This window comes from Strigops habroptila, chromosome 10 (assembly GCF_004027225.2).
Source record: "Strigops habroptila isolate Jane chromosome 10, bStrHab1.2.pri, whole genome shotgun sequence".
Lineage (NCBI taxonomy): Eukaryota > Metazoa > Chordata > Aves > Psittaciformes > Psittacidae > Strigops > Strigops habroptila.
The window spans coordinates 18,298,402-18,325,577 of record NC_046359.1 but is presented as its reverse complement, the minus strand read 5'-3'; the positions used below and the strand labels follow the sequence as shown (position 1 = coordinate 18,325,577).

The 27,176-nt window shown below is 38.6% G+C and overlaps 1 protein-coding gene across 13 annotated transcripts in view; it reads left to right on the top strand.

Moving 5' to 3' along the window:
* The window catches only part of RGS7 (regulator of G protein signaling 7), a 285,437-nt gene that overhangs the window by 19,236 nt on the left and 239,025 nt on the right, over positions 1-27,176 (top strand). For 11 of the 13 annotated variants that reach the window (XR_003993464.1, XR_003993463.1, XM_030499470.1 and 8 more), the window contains exons 4-6: positions 6,206-6,296; positions 9,198-9,620; positions 10,663-10,774. Coding sequence is in view for 10 of the 13 variants with exons in the window: in XM_030499470.1 (XP_030355330.1) it covers positions 10,697-10,774 (78 nt within the window). In the remaining 3 variants the exon portion in view is untranslated. Of the gene's footprint in view, positions 1-6,205; positions 6,297-9,117; positions 9,621-10,662; positions 10,775-27,176 lie in introns of those variants that run through there. The other 2 variants (XM_030499468.1, XM_030499469.1) reach the window with 2 other exon arrangements.

Here is a 27,176-nt window from a genome sequence, read left to right as displayed (position 1 = left end):
TTAATAATGCCTTTTTTGGCAGGGGAGCTGGGCAAAGAAGGATCTTGGAATATTGCAGAAAAGATATGTTGAAATAGCAAAACTCACTTCCTTGTGCTGATGGATGAACCTATGAATATTTGATATCGATAAATACTGAGACAGCATTCTTACTTCTAGGACGTAGAGCAGTGGTGGTTTGAGGAAGAAGGAATCCTTTTAGAGGATTTATGTCCCGGAATGAATACTGCTTAAGTCTGACTGCTTTGACATGCATAATCATTGTCTCAAAGCAGTCTCCTCTCTGCACTCACGGACTGCGCTACTGAGTGGCAATTCTTTGCTTTTCTGCAGACTTCAGGAAGTAGGAATCAGCATTGTGTATGAGGAGGAAGTGTGACTTCTGTTCATTTCCCTCTGAATGGCTGGCATGGAGAGGTTATCTAGGTAGCATTGTCCAAGCACTGTGTAGCTTAATGGAGAGAAGCCAGAGTGAAGAGGACTATTGTGGATGCAGCACTAGTATCCTGTGAGTCTCATACCTGATGAATCTTGCTGTGAAAGTGATTGTTATTTTGCAAGATATTATCAGTCTATATTGTAAGGTTGATTCCATATTTCAGGGTCCTTCCTCTTGACATCTTTGCAAACTTTGCTTTTTTTTTTTATTTTTTGTTTTTTTTGGAGAATGAGAAGTACTTCCACTTACAAGAACTGAAATGGTAATATGGTCATAGCTGTCATCTCTAAACAACCCAGAAATGAAACATGAAGTCAACTGAGAAAAGCTGTGGCTAAATCTGTGGGCCTAGCCACTGGTCCCTTCTGGTCAGCGGAAGTGTTTTGATTGCTGCTTTTTGCTAGGTGAGCTTTTGGTCTGAGGCGAACTAACTAAGCTAAATCTAAGCTAAATCCAGATTTTTCTTCTGTTTATTATTCCACTATCAAACTGTTTGGAACAGTCTAAGCCAATATGAAACCACTTTCTCTTATGAATGTATGCTAGATATAACTGCATTTTAGTGCCATAAAATTATCTGTTGCATATATTCCATAGCCACAGTCATGAATGTGGAACAAGTAGTGCCATAAGGACAAACACACAAGTTAGAAAACCTTTGTGTTAGCATCCTGTGGCACTATCAGGTGAGCAAATGCTGCATAGGAGAGAGCGTGAAAGAAACTATGAACATCATGATGAGTTCGTGACTGTAAATTTCAGTTCCCTCTACCACATAAAAGCCATTTACTTAGGTTTTTACAGTCCCTATTGTGGCTTGTTGGGAAATTTAGAGAAATCCCTGAAAACTATTGTGACTTAGACTAATAAATTAGCTTTCCATATTTTGCAACAAGCCTTGTTCCTTATTAGTTAAACTTTTTCCTAGATACAAAGCCATGCTCTCCCTGTCTGAAACCTGTGCAGAACTTGGTCTCTCATTTTTATAGTCAGGAAGTAGATAGTACCAATTAATTTTAAAGACTGGTTGTCTTTGCTCATCAAGAGTGGACTCCTTTTGCTCTGTACGTGCAGTGCTCTTTGCTTTTTATCCAGTCTCCAAGTATTTTGGTTCCACATGACTCCCTGAACCTTACCTTCATTTTCTTTTCTTTGTTGAGATGAAAAGCCAAGTGAATTCTTCTTTTCTATAAGAGCCCAGATTTTTTTTTTCCCTTATATATCACTGGGTTTATTTTTCTTTTGTTAATTTTATCTTAATAATCTATCTGATTTGTAGAGAAAATGGGATCAATCTTGCTTTCTGTATTACCCTCCTTGCTCCCTCTCTCTCATCCTAGTCCATCCTCTTCCTTTGCCATTGGCAGCTGCACAAGTTTCATTTGGCATACAGAGTCATTGAGATTGTCAAATCTTATTTCAGTCTCTTTCCCTATTAAATAAGTAGTATTGTCCTCCCCCCCTGTGGAACATTTTTCAGTCTGGATGTATTCATGCTACCTTCCTGCTTGATGATCATGACTTCTTTATTCACTTGTCTCCACCTCTCTCCTGTTATCCAAAGGCCCATGACTAAGTATCGTTCTCTCCTTCCAGTCTTTCTATTGCGCAAATCTCATGCTGGTTGCCAGATTCCCTTGCGTTAAATTTTAGTTATCTAGGCACAGCAAAGCTCTGCTTTCTTTAGTTCCAGTTTATTTTAGTGCTATTTTTTGTCTCCATTCTCTTGGGGGGGGGGGGGGGGGAGGTTTAAATCATTGCTGTATTAGGCGGGGAAAAACTTTTCATGCTAAGCATTTTATCTGTCAGATACCTTACCAGGATTCACTGTCTGCTTCTAGTACTGCAGTAGAAGCTAGTGACAAAGCCAGCCACATGTATCCTTGCGTTTAGCAGTTCTTTAACTAGAGAATGACACTGTGCACGGTAACAAAGATCTGACATTTTGGAAAGAGAGTACACAAAATGAGATTTTCTACGTCTTGTATCTTTTAATTGCCTTCTCCTTGTTTTACCTCACTGCCTGGCTATTTCAGGCTATGAGCTCGAGGTCAGGTTTACTTAGTTTTCCTTGCTTGCAAAGTAGCTTGATATCATATAGCTTAAGTAAAGATGTGTGTGTTACACAATGGCTCCCAAATATTGGCAGCTGAGGCAAGTCTGATATAAAAATTTTTGTAAGACTTTTCTTGATTGTCGAAACTGTTCTGGCTGACTGCTTTGAACATCTAGATTTATTGTCGTTCGGTCTCTTCTTCCTAACCTCTTGTTATGATTTGTGAGAGATTACAGCTAAGAGTTTTTTTTTCTTTGGTTGGTTGTTTTTAATAAATATAATTTGCTTTCTCAGCCAGTTGTTTTGAACTATGCATCTGCACTTTGGAGGTTTTAAGGAAGTTTCCTTTAATATTTGAGAAACTGTATACAAGTTGAAGGTCTGCTACTAATCATATAGTCTGAAGGGAAAATCTTTGTGGTAAGGGGTGAGTTCTGGAAAGGACTTGAGTTTATACTGTGGTTTGAAAAAAAACAAAAAACCAACAACCCAACTCACACCCCTAGTTTATGGTTCTGTTACCTTTTTTTTTTTTTTTTTGCTTAAATGGAAATCTCTAGTCAACATAGAGACCTGCTTATTTGCTTTTTGTAATTTTTAGTCCCTTGAGTTTCTGAGAATTTAATTAAAAAAAACGCAACCAAAGCCCTCCTTCCAGCCTGAATGCTATGTAGAGTTTTAAAAGAATGAAAACGCCATTTGTTTTCTGAAAGGGAATAACTGTATTTATTGTGTGCACTTGGATATAAATGGATGTAGATTGGTTCAGTTTGTGATGCATAATCAGCAAATTGATTCTGGCTCATTTTAACCTTTAGAAAAACAAAGTGACCTTGGGGGCAAGAAAGCTGTTTGATTAGATTATATGTGGATGTGAGGCAGGGAATTCATGAGTGATAGAGGGAACTTTAAAATGAAAGGTGGGGGAGGGAAAGAAAAATGATGAACGAAGCCTGTTAAACTGCTGAGCTCTCTTTTTCTCCAGTGCATTCAGCTCAGTGAATTAATGAGATTAAGTCACATCGACCCTTATCACTGGAAGAACTGAACAAAGGGAATATCAGTAGTAGCTCGCATAGCCAAGTTAGGCACTTGCAGGCTACCTGCAGTGGTGTGGTGCTATTTCCTGACATGATAGCTGCCACCGATTTGATCATTTTTGTAGCATGCGTAAACCTAGCTCACAGTTTAAAAAATCTAGTGGAGAAAAATCCTTTTCTAATAAGAGAAAACACCTGTAACAACGACAAAAACCTACAAAATTCAGCATGTACTCTACTTTTGGCATTTACCTATTTGTCAGAACCTTCTAGAAATTTTGTCTTTGTGTAAACAGGAGGAGATCAAATACACTAAGGGACAGTTTTTACTTTTAAAATTTTTTCAAGTTTCTCTTTAATTTCTCATTATGAACTTAAATGCATCTGCCAGTTCCCCCAAACCATTTCAGGAGTTTGCAAGACTGCCCCTGCTAACCATGACCAAGTCCAATGACTTATCCTGTGCCCTCTGCATCTCTTCTGAGCCTCTTCTTTTTCCCTTGTTTTCTTCTGCTGTGTTGTTTTTATTTATCAGCTTAATTCTTTGCCACACAAGTTATTCCTCCAGCTAGTTCTTGGTATCTCCCATTAATTCTATTATGATATATTTCAAGGATTAATCTCTTCTGGTCTGTAACCATGGCATTCTCATACATGGTGTACTTTTCCCCCTCCCTTTGTAGAGCTTCTGAGTCCTCCTTGCTCTAGTCCTTTCATGCCAAAGGATTCTAAATCAGTAAGTTATTCGTAATTAATTCTTAAGTGGCTTATTCTATTTTGATCCGAGCAAATGCAGTCCTATGAATCAGGCCTGAGAGATTTCCTTGAGGAGTAAAGGAAAAGGGCCAGTTACTTGGTTTGTTGGAGTCTTTTGTTGTTTCAGCCACAAAACCACAACAAAATACTATGGGTATGATAAGATCCAAATTTGACTCAAAACCGCATTTCATTTTTTCTGGAGATTAGTTCTATTCCTACATGTTTGCTTGATTTCTCTAGTTGGTTACTTAGACGTAAGATCAGGAGTAAGTAATCTTGAGTTTTCCAGGCAGTTTTTGAGGAATACAGTGTAATATGTCTCATTTCTGTAGATGCCTTAAGTTTTTGAGGAAATGAGGGTGTATAGCTGGTTGTGCTAGTTATTTCTGTGGAAAGAAAACGTTGATCCCTACTACTTGTGTATCGGAGAGCTAATGTAACCTCTTTGACTGAGAAAGACTGCCCTCTTTTGGGTATAATTAGAACTGGCTTAGATGTCCAGACTGCAGTACAAGGTTGTTCTGCTTTGTAGAAGCTGTTGAGTTTTCATGGATAGCTGCAGTGGGGCACCATATTGCTATCAAATTCTATGTAGCTGTGGATTTTCTGTGACAGTAATAAACCACATTTTCAGTAGAGTTTGAAATTAGTATCGTTAAAGTTTTAAATATATGCAAATTGTACTGTAGTGATCTTTATGGTGTATGTGTGTATATAATGTCTGTACTTTAAAAAAAGGATTACGGGAATGTGGGCTTTCCTCATATATGATAATTTTCCATTCCTGTGTAAGATGTCTGTCCATGACTAGCTTTTTTTCTTGTTATTGTTCCATTGGTTCATAGGTTGTTTTTTTTTTTTTTTTGTTAAATGTAGACTGATTTTTTTGTTACCTTCTTCTTTTCTGTTTTAAAAGCCCTCTTTTTATTGTTTTTTAACTCTTGCTATAACCAACAGAGTACAAATAGCTTTGCTCTTCAGCATCATAAAGCGACAAAGGTAATTACAGTTTCGATTTTTGACAAACCAAATGCCTAGGGCTTAAAAAAAGGTCCATGAAAGAAGCAGTGAAGTTTCACTCCTGTGTTCAGTTCTTGCAAATATATACTGTAGTCTGTAATCATCTGAATGACATTTGAAGACCTACATTAAATGGATTGATTGCAATTCACTCCTGAAGGAGCAGGTGTTCAAATCACATCAGAAAGGCCAAGGATTTGGCCTGGAATCACCAGCTTCCAGTTCAGAGCCTGGCAGTGAAATACTTACGGTTCTTCAGGGTCACAAATGTATCAGTTCAGTTAAAGTAGACAGACCTTCTCTGTGCTTAACCAGGCTAGCAGAAAAACCCCCTGCGTTTTGTGCTTTAAGGTAGCACAGTATAAACTCATGCTAGTGTTTAGAGCCTGGGTAACTTGAATGTTTGTATTTTTAGTAAATTTAAATGTGATTGTTTATAATGCTGTAATGTTTTAAAGACTTGGTCATGGAACAAGATCATGCTGTGCTAAGAGCTTGCACAGCATGTCTTTACTCCAAGGAACATTTGGTCTAGGCATAAGACGAGATAAATTGATGGATATAGGCAGCATACTGACACAATGCTACAGCATTGGTCAGCAGGACAGACAACAGAATTCCTGATCTTTTCCACATCTGGATAGATTGTCATATACATCCTGACGTAATATTTTGAGTTAAAAATGCCTGTGTGCTATATGTACCATGTCATATGATGTTATTGGAATACTTGAGTTGTACTGATGATGCAGACTACACACAGAAAATGTAGTTACCACCTTGCAAAATTATGTGTACTTTATTGCCTTGTTAGATTAAGCTGCCCCTTGGCAGCCTTTCCCATCTTCTTTGTTTTATTAATGAGTAGTTTTGCCTTTCATTTTGAAACAGGCCATTCCTCTTCTGGCAGACCATGCTTTCTGGGGATGCTAATGCTGCTTGTGTATGAGATAAGTGATGACTCTCAACATGGGAAAGATGTGTAAGTAATTTATGAATTAAAGCCTTTTATAGGCTATTGAACAAATACATCCAACTGTAGTAGAATAAGATTATCCACTTACGTATGTTTAGAAAGAAATTATTTTCTTTGTAACCTGCATTTATGGAAGTAGTCGAGCCTGCTGTCTCTTTCACCACAAAATAATGACAAAAAGGAAATTCTGTTGGGTTGTTTCTGGTTTTGTCTTCTGTTTAACCCTTTTAGCATTTAGAGCTTCTATTTCATTTTGATAGTGGACACGCTAGTGAAGTGGAAAAAATTTTGGTGTGCTTCCGCATAGTAAGTCTGTAGTTACAAGACACATCCCTGGGATGTTTGAATTACTCCTCTGGTTCTGAGGACAAGATTAAAGACTCTGTGAAATATAGTTCCTTTTGATGTTAGTGGACAAATACATATTGACTTCAGTAGGTCCAGGTCATTGCTCTGTCTACATATTTGCTTTAGAACTTCATTTATGATAATTAAATTTGGTTATTTTCAAAGAAAATACATAAACCTCACCTAACTAGTAAAGTATTTTGTATTTGACTTTATTTGTGAAATTAATCAGAATGGTTAAAACAAAAGCAAGATTGGAGGCACTGTAGCCAAAATCTAACTCAGGGATACCTCTGCGTTTAATTTTGCAGAGATTCATCAAAACTAAAAGCTTTGAAATGTTGCTGCCTAAATTAGACAGGTTTCTTGGGGAGTTTTTCAAAGACACATAACCTGTGCCAAAATCCATTTTCTGAATAGCTTATAGTAAATAGGTAGATTGGAGTCATCTTGTACACATGTATGTAGTCCAAGAATTGCTGTACAACAGAGTTTAATTTTCTGGGTTGGTTTTTTTTTGTTTGTTTGTTTTTGTGGTTTGTTTTTTTGGGTTTTTTTTTTTTTGTTTGTTTGTTTTTTTTTGGGGGGGGGTGGGTGGGGTTTTTTTTCCCCACTTGGATTAGTAGCAACCTGAGGCAGAGTGAGAAAACAACTGCATGACTTTTTTGCAAACTTGCAAATATTTGTTTTTTCTGCCCTTTCATGCAATTACTATGTTAAGCGTTGGCTGGCAGAACAAAGGGAAGGAATCTGCATATTATACTTTTAATGATTTTTCTCCTATCCCTCTTCTAGGGTAAAATTGCATTTAGAGTGTAGTTTGTGCAGTTCCCACTTTTAGTCGCAAAAAGAAGTTTAAACACCAGTCTGATAAATAAGATTTTGAGTTTATTTTGATGCTGTACAACCACAAGGGTGTCGCTTCTTAACATTTGGAGGCATTCCCCTTGACTTCCAGTGCAGCTGTCAGTCCTACATAGTCAAATCTCTGAGATCTGAATGCTGCAGTGCTGCTCTTTTAGGATGCCTGTGTGAAAACTAAGAAAGTTACAGACTGAGGTCTTTATTGCTGGTACCCATTTCTCAACAGTGGACTGGACTCAGTCACAATGTCTGTTGGAACATTAGTATTTTGATTCCTGTTTCCTTGTTTAGCTTCATCAAGATGCTATTATATGTCAGGTGGATTTTAATGAGAACAAGTCTTAGTCGTGTTTGGTTTTTAGTTTCATAATTTTCTCTGTCCACTATTTTCACCACTGTTATTTCTTCACTTTCTTCTTGTGCTGTTGAATTCTTTCACTTGTGTTGATCTCTCTTCCATCTCAAAACTCCAGATTTCTTTCTTGTTCACATCATTTGATTCCACATTGCCTTTTCCTTGTGATACACTAAATTATTTTCTCCTCTGTAAAAGTCCAGACAGAGTGTCTGTCTGCTACGGAGCTCCTTTCCTTTGCCGCCAATATATCTCATTGAACTGAGTTGCTGAGTCTTACTGTATGTTGTGTCATTCCACCTTTTACTACTTTTCTGTCTGAAGAACATTCCTGTTAATGTTTGAGATCATCCTTCTTTACTCTGATGTTTGTTGTAGGACCACTGTCAAGCTATGCAGGACCACTGTCTTCCTCAGCTCTCCAAGGAGTTCAGATCAGCCCTGTCCTTTCTCCTATATTTTGTTGTGGCCATTGTGACTACCAGATGTTGCCCTAGCTAAGTTATCACATTTTCTATTAAAGTATCTGAAGGCCTCTGAAAAGTTTTGAAGAGTAGTTAAAAGTAGTTGTAGTTGATAATAGCAAACTTCTAGCAGGATAATGTTGATTTGCTTGAGTCTCTGAGATGTGCGAAAGGTAGAAAAAGTAAGTGTGGAGATGATGCAGTATGTGGGGGAAAGCAATATGCTGGATTGCTTGATTTACTAGTGCACATAAGGTACAGTTCACGAGAGGTGATGAGTTCTTCTGCAAGATCATCCTTGTAGTAAGAACTACTGTTTCCAGAAGAAGAAGCTTTCAAATGGGAATATTCCAAAGCTTAACCACTTAAGTATCTTTCGTGTTCTTGTGGCTGTTGAGTTCTGGGCATTTCAGCCCTTATGTAAAATCAAACCATTCTTGTCCACATGTGATGAGAAAGACTTAGGGACCTGATGTTTTTTCTTTTATTTTGACCGGTGCTAAGCCTTCACAAGTTAGGGACATAGCAAAACAGCCCTAAGCGTGTCCTGAGATGTCCTTAAGGCTCCTTCCTATTCGGCTGGAGCAGACTCGCTCTCTGCTTTCTCCGTTCTGCTGCTCAGAGATCTGCAGTGCCAACACGGCACAAGCTCTCCTTAGTTCTCACTGAAAAAAAAAAATAAATACGTGAAGCGTCCAGCATAAGGCAGAGGAACAGGCGGATTCCCTGTTGCTGTCAGTAAAGAAGTAAGAAGGCGGCGACACACTTTCCTTCCCGGTGTCTCTCCACCACCACCTCCCCCCCTTCCTCCCCTATCCCATTAGCCCACATTCTCTTCCTGCCCAGCCCTCCAGTGCTGCCTAATCTCATTTACAGGGGCTGCTGCCAGATCTGCTGGCAGTTGCAGTTTCTTGGCTGCTGTTTTCGGTGAGCGAGCCGAGAGCGCCGAGCAGCAGCAAGAGGAGGAGGGCTGCTGCTGTGTGGCGGAGAGGCAGCAACAGCAGCGGCAGCAGCACCTTTGACGTGCCCGTCCCCCACGTGACGGCCACTCCATTGCGGGGAGGGAGCTGAGCTGAGCTGAGCTGCCGCTGCTCCGGCAGAGCAAGGGGGAGCCGCAGCCTCGGCGGCGGCGGCGGCACCGGCAGCAGCGCCTCCGCCCGCAGTGCGTGTGTGTGTGTGATGAGCGATCGCCGCGTCCCTCCGCCCGCTGCCGGCTGACACGGACCGCGCGGGGCGCGCCAGGAGCAGCAGGAGGAGGCACGGAGCCGCGGCCACCGCGCAGTGACCTTGGCCCAGGAGGTAAACGAGCCGCCCCTCCGCGCCCCGTGCCGCCCGCGGGGGGAGGCCGGGGCGCCGCTGACAGCTGCCCCGGGCTGCGCTGCCGCTGTCCGCGGTGCTGAAACCGCGGGCGCCGCGCCGGGCACCGGCGGTTTCCGCCGGTCATTTGGTGCCAAAAGGCACCCACGGACGAGCACGGCAGGGCAGGGGGAGCCAGCACGGGAGAGGTCTAGGGGACAGGGGAGGTCTTTAGAGGTAAGCGTTTGGAGTAGAGCTCAGCCCTCCGGGCTCTCCGCAACCGCCGGTGTGGTCTGTAGATGGAGCACATTCTTACACCTGCGTGCAAAGCCGGAGCTACAGCATGATCTGAGCTCTTGCTTAGTGCAGCTCCCGTGTGACCGGGGGGAGGGCGGGGAGGAGGCAGGGCTGGCGGCGGAGCCGGTGTTTTGCAGTGAAGTACGATGAAACTAGGTGAAAGCAACCGGAAAGATTTTCTGGCTTGATTTCTTCCTTGTCCCCCGTCACCTGCTTCCCTCCCCCAGTGTATGTGTAAGAGCACGCACGTGCTGGAGAATGAAAGAGAAGTTAAAGCGTCTGGTTTGCTTTTTGTGCGTCTGAGGGTTGTGAAAGTTGCTATGGCCTGAGCCCCGAGGAGAGAGCACTGTGGGGTGCGCAGTGGTGGGCTGAACCAGGCCTCCCAAAGCTGTTGTGGTCTGGAGGGTGCAGGGTGTCCTTTGGAGAAGCCTGGTCAGGGGAGGGAGGAGTGCTTCATGAAGAGGCGTCTGCATGATAGGGTGCTTCGTGATATGGTAGGGAGCCATTCGGAGTGACAATTCATTAGTGTCTAAATTAGATTAACATACTACATTCATTATTTACAGGCAAAAGAGAGTAATGACAGTAAATGGTGAATTAGCAGCTTTGCTCTAATGTAAATATCTGTTGGAGTAAGAGCATATGCCAATTCTGATAATATGTTGGTAGAAAGTCAGGTCCATTAATCGTCAGGGAAGGAAGGAGACCTGAAGTGATGTTTCACTGAAACCACTTTTACCTTTTACAGTGTGACGTTCAGAAGCAGATCAAACTTGTGGGACATGGCACAAGGAAATAATTATGGCCAAAGCAGCAATGGGGTGGCTGATGAATCCCCAAACATGTTGGTGTACAGAAAGGTAAGCCTTTGTGGTTTCAAAAGCTGAGAAAGGGGCTTCAGGAAGTGGTGAAATCCTGGGCTCTTTTGCCTAGCAAGTGAGGCCATTATTTTTGCTGTTTCTCTCCAATTTAATGAATAGATCTGCTGCTGTGCTCTGTGTTGAATGGAGCAGTCTGATTTCAGAAAGTGATCACCTGCCACTAATGCAGAATATTTTGTGTCTATTGACATTTGTCCTGCCTTAATGCAGTTTAAATGGCATATGCAAAGTAGATCTGTATCCCCGGTACTACTAAGTGACTCCTGTTTTGAGAAATTAGTGGATCTGTTGTTTTTAAATGGAAAAATAGATGTGTGTCAGAAACAGTTGGTTTTCAATTTGATATATGTGATGTATTTCATTCACTTTCTGCATTGATACATATGATATGTTATGGTAGTGATCTGCCAGAGACTGGAACGTGTTTTGCATTCAAGTGTTCACTTGTAAAATATATTTGTAAAATGAATTCCTATATTCTAAAGCTAAATATTAACTGTATAATACAATATTTTGTATTTCTGTCTCTGGGCAAAGATTTTCAGAGCGCAGGGAAGTCAGAACCATTAACTTATTTCATATGAGGGGAAAAAATGATTAAAGATATTACTTATCTGCAATTGCCACAACTCAAACCAAACACATACACTCCAGGGATTCTCCCTGGGAAGGATTTCTAATGTCATTGTTCTAATAGCATCAGTATACAAATTTCCAGACACTGAACTCCAGTAGTGGGGCTTATTTGGCCACTGTGCTTTCATTTAAGTGACAGTAAATGCTTGGGGATTTTGAGATGCATCCATACATTTATTTTTTATAAAGCTTTAATTGGCTTCATAAAAAAAGAATAAATTATAATAATGGAGAAAACCCAAATTTGCTGTCATGAACTGAAATACATAATTATGCAACTACTTGTTTATTCCTAGAACACAGTGCTTTCTAACCTATTCATTGTTTTTATCAGGTGGGAAAAATCAATATTTTTACTTTGTTAGAGGCATTGACTTTTCCTTTCGCAAGTTAACTGTAGTAGAAAGCATTTGATGTATACTGAGTTTAGTCTTTGAGGTGAACTGAGGTATCATCAGTAATGGTGGTAAGCGTTCTTTTCCCAGAAATTAAAAAATAGTCTTAAATTGAAGTCTGGTGCATTCTTTATCTTCCTAATTTCAAGTAAGTTGTTGGTTTCAGTTAGTTGGTTGTATTTGCTGTTTTGAAAGATAAAGCTCTTTTTATATATGTAAATGAATTTATGAACTTAACCTTAGTTACCGTTCTATGTAAGAATGCACTTCTAAAAAAATACAGGATTACCTTGCCATTACACCACAGGTGTGTTTCAAAATCCAATTGTATGCATGAATTTATATGTGAAAACATGCTGCATGTATTAAAAGCAATATACCAAAGCTCTTACTGTTCTTTACAGGTTTTTGATCTTTCTAAACAGAATATTTGCGTATTTGTTGTGTACTTCCGCTCTGAGATCAGCTTATTTAGTACACGGAGGGGGAACACAGAAACTGTTTCTCTTCTCCCATGGTGACTTTGCCTGAGGAACTGGTCAAGTTTGTGATCTGTTGTACTTAGAGTGACCTTATGCCAAAATTTAACATTGTCTCTGAGCAGCCTCCAGAGTGAAATGGAACTGTCAAGGAAAGCGATGAGAATTCTGGTGATGCAGGGGAATTTTGAAAATGGGCAGCTGGGTAGGACACAAAACCTCAGGTGTATGCTCAGCAAATCATAGCAGTTGTCTGTGGGAAAGGGATGATATCAGTCTGTGTCTTCCAGTGTAGCAGTAGTCCTTCCCTTGCTGCTAAAGTGCAAATGGTGCACTGAGTATTAAACTTCCAAAGAACGCTGACCTTTTACAGCATTACCTGCCATATTTAATTTTGTACATGTCAACTTATTTTTGTAGCATGGTGAATCAAAAGATCATTTAAGACTGTGCATGCTGATGTTAGAGAAGACTAAGTAGTCCTCCGTTTGGCAGTTTTCAAGGAATAGGCAACAAAGTAATAGATAACTTTTAAAAAAGTTGTAAAGTCACCTGCCTTTTTCTGTGGTATGATATTGCTGTAATCAAACGTGTTATAATTTTTGTGTCTGAAATACAGGATGAGGATAGTTAGGTGGAAATAATTTCACTTCAGAATATGTCATCTCTGAATATAATTCTTTAATAGCAACAACTAAATCACAGGATTCCTTGTAATACATTTGAAAACACAATACTTCTCTGTCTTTCATTGTGTTGGAAATGAAAGCTCTGTGCTGAGTGAACAAAGAACTAGAGTTGCCAGCTTCATGAAGGACTTCCCCCCCCCCAACTGGAAAAGTATTAATATTTGTTAGAAAAAATGCAAATGTGCTATTGGCTGGCTTCAGAAGGAAACTGAGTTTGAAGTCCTGTATTTTGAGTAATGTTGTAGAAATCCACAGATGCAGAAATGCTTTCTTCCAGTAGTTTATACAACATCAACACTTGGAGTAGCACACATTTCGATATGTGTACCTGCAAGGAATACATGGGACAGTTCATACTACTTGTGTTAATGAAGAACTAAAACTTGGCCGTGTTGAGTGAAGACAATTACTTTGGCTATAAAGCACAATTTTGTAATCTGGCAATTCTGCTAGTCTGTCTAACTCAGATATAATCTGAACTAAGTATGTTCTAAACTACATGGAGTTGCAGCTCTGGTTTTCCTAAATCCTGATTCTGTCAGGAGCTTTTTATAGTAAATTCTATATGGAATGAAATGCTGGTGTTTACAAATGGAGTACTTAAGGCTTGTATCATTATTACATTTTAAGTAAATTACAAACTCCTCACACAAAAGGTGGCTTTTCTATTTTCTAAAATGTATTTGGTTTATGATTAGTTACTTATTAGAAGGGTTGAAGAAGGATGAATTATCAAATTGATATCTAGAGTAATACAGAGTGTAGATAGCTGCTTTTTCTCATAGTATCTTGTATTCATAGACAAAGAAAGGTTTCATTGCATTTTGCTTTCAGATATGATTTTTTTTTTTTTTTAAATCAGCATTGGCTAATTAAATATTCAATGCATACCTACCTTAGAATTACTTATTTGAAGCTGTGATGGAAGGACACCAGCATAGATAAATAGCTTCTTATATTATTTTTACACTGCCTTTTAAGATGCTTGCGTCAGTGTTTTTATGCCTTGCGGGATAGTTTTGATTTTAGTAGAATGTCAGATGCATTATTCTTTTTGGCTATCAGCCTAATTATAAACTAATGACATGTGACACATCATTGGTACTGACGTACCTGAGAAAAAGTCCTGAATTTTTCTGCTAGTAGCCTGAGGCAAACATGAAAAATGTAAATCCCCTGCTTTTACTTCCTCTTTTAAGAGTCCATTCCAGTCAGCAATTAAAAGAGATAAGACACTGGAATCTATAGTGTTTTTACATCACAAGTTGCTCACAGAAATCTCAGATTCCAGCAACACTAACTCACTGCTGTAAGCTAGGGCTTAAAGAAGGAACTTGAGATGTAATATAAGGCACATGTTGTGCAGGTTTTCAGAGCCTGGCCGCCCTTTTTTTTTTTTTTTTTTCCTTAAATCAAATGCATGTCTCAAATTATTGAAAGAGTAAGAGTTGTCTTTTGAGGAATGTCCATTTTAGACTTACAGCTGGTCCTGCTAAACCTTTGTTTATCTTTCTGGTCTGTGCTTTGCTTACTTTATTAGTCAAACATGCTGCAAGGATTAGGAGTTCTAATTTGTAAGTTTAACGGTTACTGTATTGCTGTCTGAACTAGCTTCATTTGAGAGATGATAGCTTTATTTTGTAGCAATAAAATTAGCCTTGTCTGGATAGTAATATTCTGTGACTGAGACTTTGATTCTCTACCTTCCTCACTGCCCTGAGTGTTCAAGTAGCTTTTGCCAAAGCTGATCAGAATTCCTAACATTTGGGGCTTTCAGTGCTGTAATGAAGATAATAAGGTGTTTCTTCTGTTCTTGTGACAATTGTTGAAGGTTATATGTGCCAGTACTCATGTATAGCAAGGGCTGAATTTGTAATCTCAGGCTTCTTAGTTTACTGTGATCTGATATTCTTCATAGAAGCTATGCCTCCAAAGCATGATCCTTGCAAATGTTGTAAAGGAGCAATAGCCATGCAGTGACAGCATTTGAAGAAATAGTGACCACCATTTCTGATAACCATTCTTCTCTGTTTGTACCAGAGATTACTTCCAGTGTAGTGTGCAGGTAATACTGCGTTCTCATGTGGCTTTTATCAGGTGCTTCCTTAAAAAAGATTGTTTGAATAAAATGGTATCACAGATAACTATTCCTTAGAGCCTGTGAGACTAGGAAGGGCATGGTAGGCAGGATTTTTTTAAAGTTCTGTCACTCACTTTGATAAGGGATCAATTAGTTTGATACTACTCATTTCTGAGTATGCCATTGCATCCTATGGAGGCATCTTGCTTCCAGTGTAAAATGCTGAGTTTGTTAGTAGATTGCAAATGCCAGGGTACTCTGAGGTACTAGGGATAAGTATGTTTTTAATTAAATTACTGTATACCTCTACATTCTGCAGTTTCTTCTTCTCAGAAAAAGAGTGGTACTGATCTGAGCTTTGGATGCTAGTCTTGATTTTATTCCAACACTCACCATTATAGAATTGACAGAAAAAGGTCCATGTTTCTGGACCTCAGGAATTTCAGCTGTAAGAAGAGCAAAATTCACCTCCCTGTCCAGTACAAAGAATGGCTGAGGGAACTGCGGGTGTTTTGCCTGGAGAAAATGAGTCTGAGGAGAGACCTTACCACTCTCTAGAACTACCTGAAAGGAGGTTGTAGAGAGGTGTGTGTCAGCCTCTTCTGAGTGATAGGGCAAGAGGAAATGGCCTCAGGTTGTGCAGGGGAGGTTTAGGTTCAATGTTAGGAAAAGCTTCTTCACCAAAAGGGTTGTCAGGCATTGGAACGGGCTGCCTAGGGAAGTGTTTGAGGCACTATCCCTGGAGGTATTTAAAAGACGAGTAGATGTGATGCTTAGGGACATGGTTTAGTGGTGGACTTGGCAGTGCTGGGTTAATGCTTGGACTTGATGATCTCGAGATCTTTTTCAACAATGATCTTAAGGTGTTTTTCAACCTAAATGATTCTGTTATTCTAGGATTGTTATGAGGATGATGATGTAGTTCCGGAGCAGTTGGTTGATAGTTAGGTAAGCCATTACATAGATGATATTTAGGGGGCAGGAACTTAGTACTGAAGGACAGAATAGTTGCTAGATGCTGTGGAGTGCCTTTCGTGTGGTGAGACTGCATGTGTTTCCCTATACACTCTCAAAATACCATACAAAACCCTCCTGTTTTGTATTTAGCCCCTGTGCAAGTCATTCACTTTGTTGTATCTTCTCTTGGAATGGTGGTTGTTAGTACTATGTGTAGCGTGCATGTTTTGGCATCTTTTGTGATAAGAGCAGTATAAAGGGTTTGATTGACTTCACAACTATACAGAACCACTGAAAATGCCAAGGAAACCTGATTAAAAATATGTTGATCTGAGTCTGCAGGTGGCTAACTCTGCAAGAGGGGCCATGTGTATTTGCTTTGGCGATTCCTGTTGGTATTTTCCATCCTTTCTATTCTCTTCCTTCCACTAGGTGTAGAAATGTATCAAGTGATACTGCAGTGAGAGAGGTTTACTGCTGCTTGCTGTTCTGAGCTTGATGTGCTCGGTTCACTGGCATTACTGTAAAATGCAAAAACCCCACAGAATTCTGTGCCTCCATGTTACTTCCTTTCTCCATCCCACATGTGCCGTCTGAAAACTGTATGTGCCTGTTTTGATTGTGCATTGTCATTTTCAGTTTCTCTGCTTCTTTCCTTTGAAGCAGTCTACATTTGTAGCTATGGAAACAATGATGCTATTGATAGTGACGTGCAGCACGGAGTCAGAAATTGTTTGTTTTGGAGTTTTGAATTTTGTTTTCTTTTACTTGAGACTTACAACGTTCTTTGTGGACTGCAAGAATTTTTATAGTAACCTCTATCATATGATAACATTTGACAGATTCCCACCAAAGCTGATATAAGCTATAATGAGGCCACATTAAAATACTTGCATGCAAATACAACCTGCTAAAATGTGGCTATTTTCCCAAATCAAGAATCACAAACCCATTGAAACACAGTTGTAATTCTTAGTATAGGAAGCACTACAACAGCTTCTACATGTCAGTCTGTATAAGCTGCTACAGGAGAAGAAACTGGGCTTATTTTCCATGGTAAGGGGATTGGCAGAGAATTTTGATTTTTTTGATTGCAACCAGCTATATGAAAAAAGTCTATTTACAAATCTAAATGTCAGATCAAGCCTAGAAAGAACAGAATAAAGTCAGCAGCAGAATGTTTAACTGTTTTTTTACATGCTGTAAAACTTTTCAGACAAAGTGTTGGGGAAAGGTAAAGATACATAGTATAGAGTGTGATCAATAGCTGGTTTTCAATTATATCTCTAAAAAATAAAGCTTTTATGAAAGAGATGCATATAATTATTCTGTGTGTTACAGGTGGGTAAAATGAGGCATGATAGTGACAGTTCATAGCAGTGGAAAAGCTAAAAATCTTTTATTTTGGTAAAACAGAGCAAATTATTTTCTACAGAAGAGGGAGCCATTAGGGCTGAGTTTGCAAAATACTACCTGGAGTGGCTTCCATTATTCCTTTTTAAATTTTTTTAATTTGTTTATTTATTTATTGTTAATGGAAACAGATTGCAGTGTTAGGGGAAGAAGTTGGAAATACAGGAGGATGTCTTTTGTTAACTTTGATCAAGGCAAGAAAAGTCTGGATTTTAATAGTGGTAAAATGAACTTTACAAAAATGTATAAAGGAGGAAAACTTTGAGGGTGTGATTAGTAGTAGGAGGAGATTGACCACTGAAGAAAAACATCTTCAAACAAATCTTTGAGACGATGGTGCAGCGACGTAAAAGTGCATGAACAATTTTCCATAGTAAAAGGATCAACAGAGAATTTTGATTTTTGGTCTTGATTGCCACCAGCTATTAAAAAAAAAATAATGTTGGAGATAAAAAGGTTGAGCCAGTTATTAAAGTATGCATTGGTTATAAGAGTAATTAGAATAGATACAGTGGGAATGAAGTTGGCTGGAAAGCCACAGGGGACATTAGTCCTTCAGGCTGAGCAGTCTGAGAAACAGAGTTGAGAACTGTAGCTTCATCTGGAGAGTGAGAACTGCCTGAGGTTAGTGCAGGAGAGCAGGCTGGCTGAGAAATGCATCTGTAGGAACAGGTATAGAAGCACCTCATAAAGCCATTGTAACTGTTAGTGAAGCTTTTACTAGATAACATACAGACTTCTTAACTGACAGGAATGGGAGGCTTGGCATTTGGATTATTTAGCCTCCTAAAATTTGGGGCCTGTTTTGTGATCGTGCGTGTGTATATGTTTAAAAGTTTCCTTTGTCAGATGGTGCTATGGATCTCTCTCTGTTTGCAATGCTCTGCGTATATCTGAGAAAACCACTTTATGGGCTGAGTTTCAGAGAAGCTGCTTTGTCTGTGAATGGTAATCAGGGCATCATAAGCCTATCATTACCTCTTTTTCCTTCAGATATACTTCTGGGTAAAAGTTTGTTGCTGATGAATAGGAACTGGAGAGATGATGCCATAATGTATACTTTATCCATATTTTTCCAAGGAAGATACTTTTTTTTTTTTTTTCTTTTTTTTATAATTGTGCTATTTCTACTCAGTGGAGGACATCTTTGATACCCATTAAATAAAATCTGAAGTGTATTGGATCCACAGTGTCATTCAAATGAAAAATCTTTTTGGGGAATTCTCTAAGAGTTGATCATGTTGCATTCATATCAAAGCTGCTCTGATTTAATTCTAAAAAAACTAAATAAAGAACCGAATAGACCCCCAGGACCATAGAGATAGAAATTTATCCTTCACAGTAAAGCCGTCATTCTCCAGATGTTGTTTTACCATGTTTACCAAAACCAGGTAAAATGGGAATTTGGAAGCTGTATGAACTCTTCTGCATCAATTCTGCTGGAGTTGTGTGTTTGCTTTCTTTCTGTTCTGAATCCTGTTTGACTAACATAGTGTGAAGTTCTAGGAAGGAAGGATTGTACCACAGAGGAAGAGATAGCAAACACAGAGGATCTCTTCAAAATTCTGTTCAGATGTATAAGGATTATCTGGCTGAAAGTGAAAATTGCTCCCTATAACACCAAAGGATATTTTTTCTTTCTGTTCCAGTTACTCTTGATGACGTAGATGGTTGTATAATGTGAATGTACATGCATATGCACTTCTAGTATTTCAGCAGTCTAATCTAACAAACGGATTGGTAGTTATAAATATGCTCTCGGCAGTGCAGAGTCCTGCTCTCATGGGATGAGCAGTGGTAGTGGGGTGGGTCTGCATTTGTGATAGTCCGTGGGGCCAGGACTCTTGCTGGCATGTTGCTTTGGTAGCCATCATGCTTTTCTGAGTGTTTATCTTTGTTGTTTAAACAGCAATCCACAGTAAAAGAAGAAAATATTCACACAGCCCCCATGGAATTTATTTTGGAAAGAATATTAGCCAGGCCCACTTTTATTGTAATGTTGTTATTGATTCATAATTGATCATAATTGAATAAACATGAACAAAAGGTTTTATTAGAGGCCATTTAAATCTATAAGAGTTTTTAAAAATATATATATAATGTAACACTATGATGCTTCATCTTCCATGTTGTAAAAATGAATTACACTGAAATATTTTGAATAGCTGTTAATTAAGAGCACTCTAAATTCTGGTGGAAAACCACAGTTTTTCTGATCTACTTTTATATTGGGATGAATAAGCAGTTTACTGAATGCCTTTTAAAGGAAGACATATTAGTGCTTCATAACACCTACACTTCCCTGAACTATAGGCTATAATAAGTAGTAATCTGTGAGCTAGATTCTGCCCTCAGATGTAGATTCACGGCATCACTTGATATTGGCAGGAACCGTACAATTGCATTTGATATAGAATCAATATCAACAAGAAGAATAGCAAAGCTTAATAATAAATGCTCAGAATTACACAAATTTGAGGCAGGTATTTTACAATAAGACTTCTTTTTATGTTGTACACTTTTGTCTCTATGGAGGAGAAAATACAGAACATTTCATGGCTGTACTACAAAACCCCAGGTGTTGGCACATTTAGTTCTGCAGGCTTTTAAGAGTGTTCTGAGGAATAAGTTCCAAATTGTAAAACAGGATGGCTTCTTAGTAGCAAGTGGAAAAGTTAGCATAGCCCTGTACGATAGCATTATGTGTAGACTAAGATTTCTGCATGGCTTGAGTAGTTTAGTTTAGCTGTGTCACCTGTAAAACAGGTGGTCTGCAGTATAATTAAAGTCATCTTAGGTAAAATTCTGTGAAGATCAATTGTTTACTTTGTACAGAGTACCTTAAATTTATCAAAGTACAACATTAGATGGTAAAGTATGACCATCATAGGAATGCAGTTTTAGACAGTTAGAATACTATAAACAAGAGTTCTACCCAGCTGCTCACAGTGTTACTAGCTTTCAAATATTTGTTTGGGGTTTTTTTTTTTTTTCTTCCTAAGGGTTACTAAGCAACAACAAATCTCATTCAAGTCACTAGGAGCTAAAGGTTTTTAGTACCTTTTCATATATCCTATTACTCTGTGGAATCGTCACACCACCTGAATGAAATACTTAGATTCTGGCTTCTGTGGTCTGGAGGGAACACCAGTGTCCATCAGAGTAGAACAGCAATACTAATGCCTGGTGAAGTTAATGCATTGGTTTGGTTTCCAAGAGAGAGGAGAAATACCTTTGACTTGTTTATAAATGATGTAGTGCTTTATTTGTGCTCATTTCTTAAAAACCTGTAGTAGTACAAGAATAGTATCTCTGCTATAGGAAAACCTTTCCAAGGTTTAAGCAACTGTTCTGTTCTGCAGACAGTTGAGACCTGAAGCACTTAGGCTCGTTTATGGTGGGGGGGGGAGGGGGGAAGGAAAAAAATGATTGGATCTTGCTTTCGCTTTACCATCAACACCACTTCTACAGCATTACTCTTGGATGTTGAAGTTCATGTTCAGTGGTTTACTAAACATGATGTTCTGTTCTTATATTGAGGTAGTGTTTGAGGTACATTTCAGAAGAAAAGTGTGTGGACTTTTTTTTTTTATATAGTTGTGCTTGTATTTATATGTGTTGTATCTGTAGTCATCATGCCATTAACTTTTTAACACAAACTCCGGTACACAGTTGGTCAGGCAGGCTGTAGCCAATACTATTGTCTCTGGGATTCTTTTGGTTTATGTTGTTTTCTGTATAGAAATCGGGGGCTAACTGATCCCAAGACACTGGATTTAATAATCCTTTCTAGTTCTGTATTCCAGTGTTTAGGAGTTCTCGCTTTAAACTACAGAAAATAAGACATGTACAGACATAAACACGTAACCGTGGAATGCCTCTGAAGGTTCTACCTTTCCTTCCAAATTGCCGATGTCTGTTATCTGAATGAAGATAAACACAGATGCTGAGATCTCAGTTTATGTTGTCTGGAAGGGACTTTGGCTTGCCATCCTTTTTTTTTTTTTTTTTTTTTTTTTATGTATTGAGGATCTATACTTGCTTCCCTTTCAAACAGGAATTCTACCCTTTGTGTCCTGTGAAATAGTTTCTTTAGGTAGGTCATTTTATGTGGCTTATTCTTGGTCATTCTTGGCGATATTAAAGAACATAGAGCAGGTTCAAGGACAAAACACTGCATGTGAGGCACTGAAAGAAAAATATTTAGCATCACATCATTCCCTTGTAATATGTTTGTCTTCACATGAGCTGTGCCACCAGTTGCTCTGTCTAGCAAATATGGCAAGATAAGCAGGTTTCAATGAGACTACCAGAATGGTGGAAGTTCTTCTGGAAATGGAGCTGGAGCTTCACTAGGTGGTGCTCGTCTCCCTGAGTAGTGAGCAAGCATCCATCCCAGGGATTCTGAGAGAGATTCTTCTTGAGGAAGGAATGCATGTTTGTCTTATAAACAGTATCTTCCGCACTAGGTATTAATGTTGATGTCCTTGTCAAATTGTTGATCAAGTCTTTTGGTGGTGGTTTTCATTCACTGATGCTCGTTTGGTGGTTTTCACGGTGGGAAGCCTTTTTCATCAGCCAGCCTAAACACTGCTGTTTGTTGCCTGCACTCGTGTTACACAAAGGAGGCTGCTGGGCTTAGTGTTCTGTTGGCAAACTGAAAAGATAATTTCTCTGCATAAAATTCACAACATAAGTATAAAAAAAGAGGTGGCGAAGTGATCTGTGGAGACTAGTCAGAAGAGGCTGAGACTAGATAATTTCATTTTTTTTTCCACAATGCATGGAATGGTCTTTGCATCATCGTCAGAATAGTGTTTGAGGATCATCAAGATGGAAGTGAAGCTGCCTACAAATTCATAGTCTTTCACATGATTTGGTCCAAATGCTAGTGGTTTTGTTCTTTGTTAGCTTGACAGGCCTTAGCAAGAGGAAATATGTTTCTGTGTGTTCTCACTTTTCTCCCTTATGCCACCTTTTTGATCTTTTCATGTAATCTGTATAGACATGGTAAATGGATCTGAGTAGTCCACAGTTGACACGAATATACTAGCATCAATATAAGTTTTAGCTATATTGTTGGTTACAGATAAATGTTTTTGTCCTATTCTTTTTGCAAGTTATCTTGAATAATACTAGCAAGACAGACTTCTTAAATGCTTATGTATTAGCCACTTAGACTTCAGTTTTACAAAAAATGTACGGCGTGCTGTGTTATTGCATTATTAGCTATCCTTGGGAAAGGTACTTTCTTGAATATTTGAAACATGTAATAGATGCAGTTGAGGGGAAAAAATGTCCTGTCCCATCACCCTCGTTCCCCTCCCCACTTTTTAATTTTAAAACTAAGTAAGTTCTTTCCTATTTACCTTGTAGAAGTATCACTTCGGTTATTAAGGTTAATTCCTTGAAAAGTAGTACCACACAGTTCCTGTGTCAGTGAAATGCTACAGAAGTTCTTACATGGTGGTGTCCTGGTAGTAGAGTAGTAGCATGCTAGATGTCTGAATTCCAACTTCTTTCCACTGAAGCAGGCTATACTGTAGAATGAACTAGGTGAAGAAAACGTTTATTTATATTTTCTATTAAAAATGATTAAATGTAATGACTTTTGAATGAATAGCCCTTCTACAAGCTAAATAAGTTTTCATAATTGACATATCACTTGTAATATTACCTGCTATTAATGCAGTAAATGACTTCTGACAAGTGAGAACAAACAAGATAACAGTCATTAGCCAGTGTAACACCTTTTTCTTGAAGGAAGAGATGGATGATGTTTGGAGGATGTAATCTGCATTAGAACACAGTGGAAAAGCAGCGGCAGATAGTATACTGAAACGCAACAGTAGCCATACTTTCTGCTAATGCTGGCATGATTTGTGATGAGTGGTCTGTTACACCACTCTTCTAATCAGTCAGATCTCAGATGACTGCCTCCCTTTAGGATGGAATGTGATCATACAGAGGGAGACTCTTGAGTGTGAGAGAAAGAAGGTTAAGTCTAGGTTGTGCTGCTGAGTAGTTTTGAATAAATCATTCCGTCTCAAGCAGGCTGAAAGTCATGCACACACTTTGTGCTTAACTCCTTAGGATGCAGATAAGCAAGAGATAAGTATTATTTTAAATAGTCTATGAAACAGCATTTATCTTAAAAATCTCTCCCCACTTTTCTGAGTAGGAAGATTGGAACTGCAGAAACTCTTAATTTGTGCAGTGCAGTAAAACTGTGAATTCCTCTTGGCTGGAGAATTCTAATATTACCAGAATGTGTGTTGCTTGAGAGCAAGGAGAGTATCTACAATCAAGTATTGCATTTAGAAAATTGGGCAGTTGGAACATGGATATGAATCATAGTCCTGCTGTCCTCTTTGACAAAATGGTAGTAATTTTGTGCCTCTGTTTCCTATGTGCAATTTGGGGATAATTCAGATGGATTACAAAGAGGCACTGAGGATAAGATAATTATATTTTTGGCTAGTGTATAGTATAGCAGTGAGAATATTGCAATAACAAATATTGCCTTTTTCTTTTTTTTTTCCCCCATACACCTTCTTTTTCAGTTGTTTTTCACAATTCCACAGTGATTCATTATAGATGTAACCTTTGACTTTCTGACTAACAGATTTTGTGTTCCTTTCGGGTGAGGTTTTGTCAGCCTGGAGATCTTTGTCTGACTCCCAGCAGAGTGTTAAGTGGAGAGACAGCGGCTAAATCTCCACATGGTGTACTGATAGTGTACTTTCTACAGTCATTGCTTCTGTTTCTTTACCTGCTTTGAAATCTTCAGTGAGTGATGACAGAGGGAAAGGAGATGTGTGTGTCTTACAGTACAGCCCATCTGTGAAGACCAGATGGCATCTGTAACAATTTTTCCAATGATATGGTTATTTTCCCTGCCATTTCCTGTAAATTGTCTAGGGGAAACTCATGTGCTGAAACAAGCAAGAATAATGGAAGTGCTGACCTTTATTGACAGAATGGCATTTTGTGCTTTCTAACCTCTGCAGCCTAATCTCACTTCTGTAATGCTTATAAATACTGTGTTTCAAATAATATGTAATTCTATGGAATCTAAACACACTTTTGTTTTGCCACTAAAGAACAGAGGATATCTGTAACTGAAGTGGTGTGTGGGAGCCATATTTGTGAGATTTTGCATTCCAGCAATTTAAAACTAGCCAGAACACTGAATAAGTATTGTGGCAAGTGTAAGTAAAGGGACATTAATCCACAGTGTATTTTCCCTATGCTTCAATTTTTGTAACAGATATTGTAATTATACATCTCAGCAATACATCCTAACATTCACTATGATGAAGCAGAAAGTCCAGTCTCTCAATCTGCATTCATATGTATAGTGTGAGTTTAATATGAGTAGTGATGATTTGAATGAACTTATGCAGCTTCATACACGGAATTCCTGTGAAACATGAGTAGACCAGCAAAATACGTATTATTGGCATCTGTGCCATCACCAGGATGTAATTCCTCAAACTGCATGTGCATATTTACAGCTGGTATTACAGCTATGACTAAGTTTTCCCACCCATCTTACATAGTATGGTCCTCTCTCTTATTATTACTTTTTACATTCATACATAGAAATGTTTTGCCTTTGAGCAAACGGGGAGAATCATGTAGAGGAAAGACTGCGCTATATAAAAGTACATGGAACTTTATCTGCAGGTTTGGGCATTGGTTATTAGATAACCAATGTTACTTAGCTGGGTATTTTTCATGTAATATCTTGTCTAAGAGATTCAAATATAGCCAGATTTATGACAAGTATTACTCCTGATCTAGCCACTCCCCTCTTAAAACTATACAGCATTTCTCTTGGGCACTTACCTCTTCTACTAACAGAACTGTGTGCTCTGGAATGGTTTGGGTTTGCTAATGACATAAAATATTTTCCTCACTTCAAATTAGCGTCCAGTTTCTTTTCCACTTTTCATAAACTTTTGTCAAGTAACATTAGAAGTACCTCAGTATGTAACTTCTAAAATCCATGATACTAAACCAGTTTATTTGTGAAAAATATCTTTACCTCTCAGAACCTGTGAGTTTTCTTGATTATAAATGGCAACTCGGGAGTCCGAACACTAGAATTGATATCACTTTAGATCATTTTGTTAGAATATTGCTGTCTGCTAATGAGGTTGGGTCATGGTCCTAGACGGTGGATGATTTTAAGTCTGATGCTATGTTAGATTTTGTGCTGTGTCCAAGAGAGGCATATGAAAAATTACAATTTGAGACTGACCAAGCTTTTCCTTCTGCAATCACAAAAATCTTTTATGAGACATCATGCGTTTATTTTTACATCTTTAGTTCAGTTTTCACTGCTTCAGTTCAGTATGGAAATATAATAAAAACCTTTCATTAGCATAATTTTATTGCCTGGAAATTCTAGGAAAGTTCTCTGAGCAAGGAACCAAACTAAACACCCCACGCAGTTTGTGCTAAAGAAATGCATCTTATATGTAGAGCCAAGATTTTTTTTCTTAGTCTAATTAAAGTATTAGCAATCTAATAGGAGTTATTTGTCCAGTTGGAATGCTCCACACAGATAGACACTCAAATCTGTATCCGTAATTATACAATTGTTGTCAATTCCAAATCCTAGTATAGTTAAAACTGATATGCAGAAGCTGTTCAGTACCTATTTCTTTCTCTGGTACTAGGCTCAAGTCTTCTAGACTCCTTAGGGTGCTAGGGTCAATAGTGCATGTTACGTTCTGGGAGGATGGTAAAGGATTACATCTGCATCCTGATAGAAAGAGTATGATGTTAATATTGACTATTTCTTCCTTGCTGCTCTTGGATCAGTTTGTATTTATTCTTTTGTGTTTGCTAACACAGTCTTGCTTGCTTGCTCTTTCTTTGTTGCTCCTCAGGTTTCATTTTATATCTGAATTTTACTAGATGTGGTATGTTTTACGCAGCTCCCAGGTTTGCATTCCTTTACCAGGAATTCAACGAGATTTGATTTGTAATTTTAGCCCTGGCACACAGGTATCATCCTGTGTTAGTACTGTCAAAAGTTTCTGGTATCATCTGCTGCTTGAACATCTGGGGGCTTCTGTTACATACTGCTATCTTTCTTCAACAGCCTTCAAGTTTCTTTAACATAAAAATATTATTAGCACATCCTTGTCATTCCTTTCTAGTAAGGTCATTGAATTGTTTACCTCATTAAAAAAAAAAATCCATTAGAAAATCTGTAGATATAATGGATACAAGTGGATATAATGTTTTGGTAATTACCTGCTGTTAATTTTGCTGGTGTGTTACCAAAATTACCTTATAACTGTTTTCACAGTGAAAGACAAAATAGTCTGGTTGTAGATGTGAGGGACTTTATATAAAGCTTCTGATTTTTTGACTTTTCTAAAGTAATGAGAGAGCCACAAGATTCGTTCTATAAATCTTACATTTTCTACAGTCTGTGGACCACAACATACCAGTAAAACATAGGTAAATGTAACAGGTCAAATCTGCTGAAGAAGAAATTCTGTCTATCGCCATTATCCAAAAATAGACACTTGTACAGACTGAGACTGTTAATGAGTGTAATCTAAGAGGACCCATTAAAAACCACAACCTTTAACAAACAAGTGATTATGACCCCGTGTTCCACTCAAGTCTTATAACTGATGCCTGACTTTGCAGCAGTTTGAACTTTGCAATCATCTTAAATGAATGCAGGCAAAAGACCTTATTAAATAA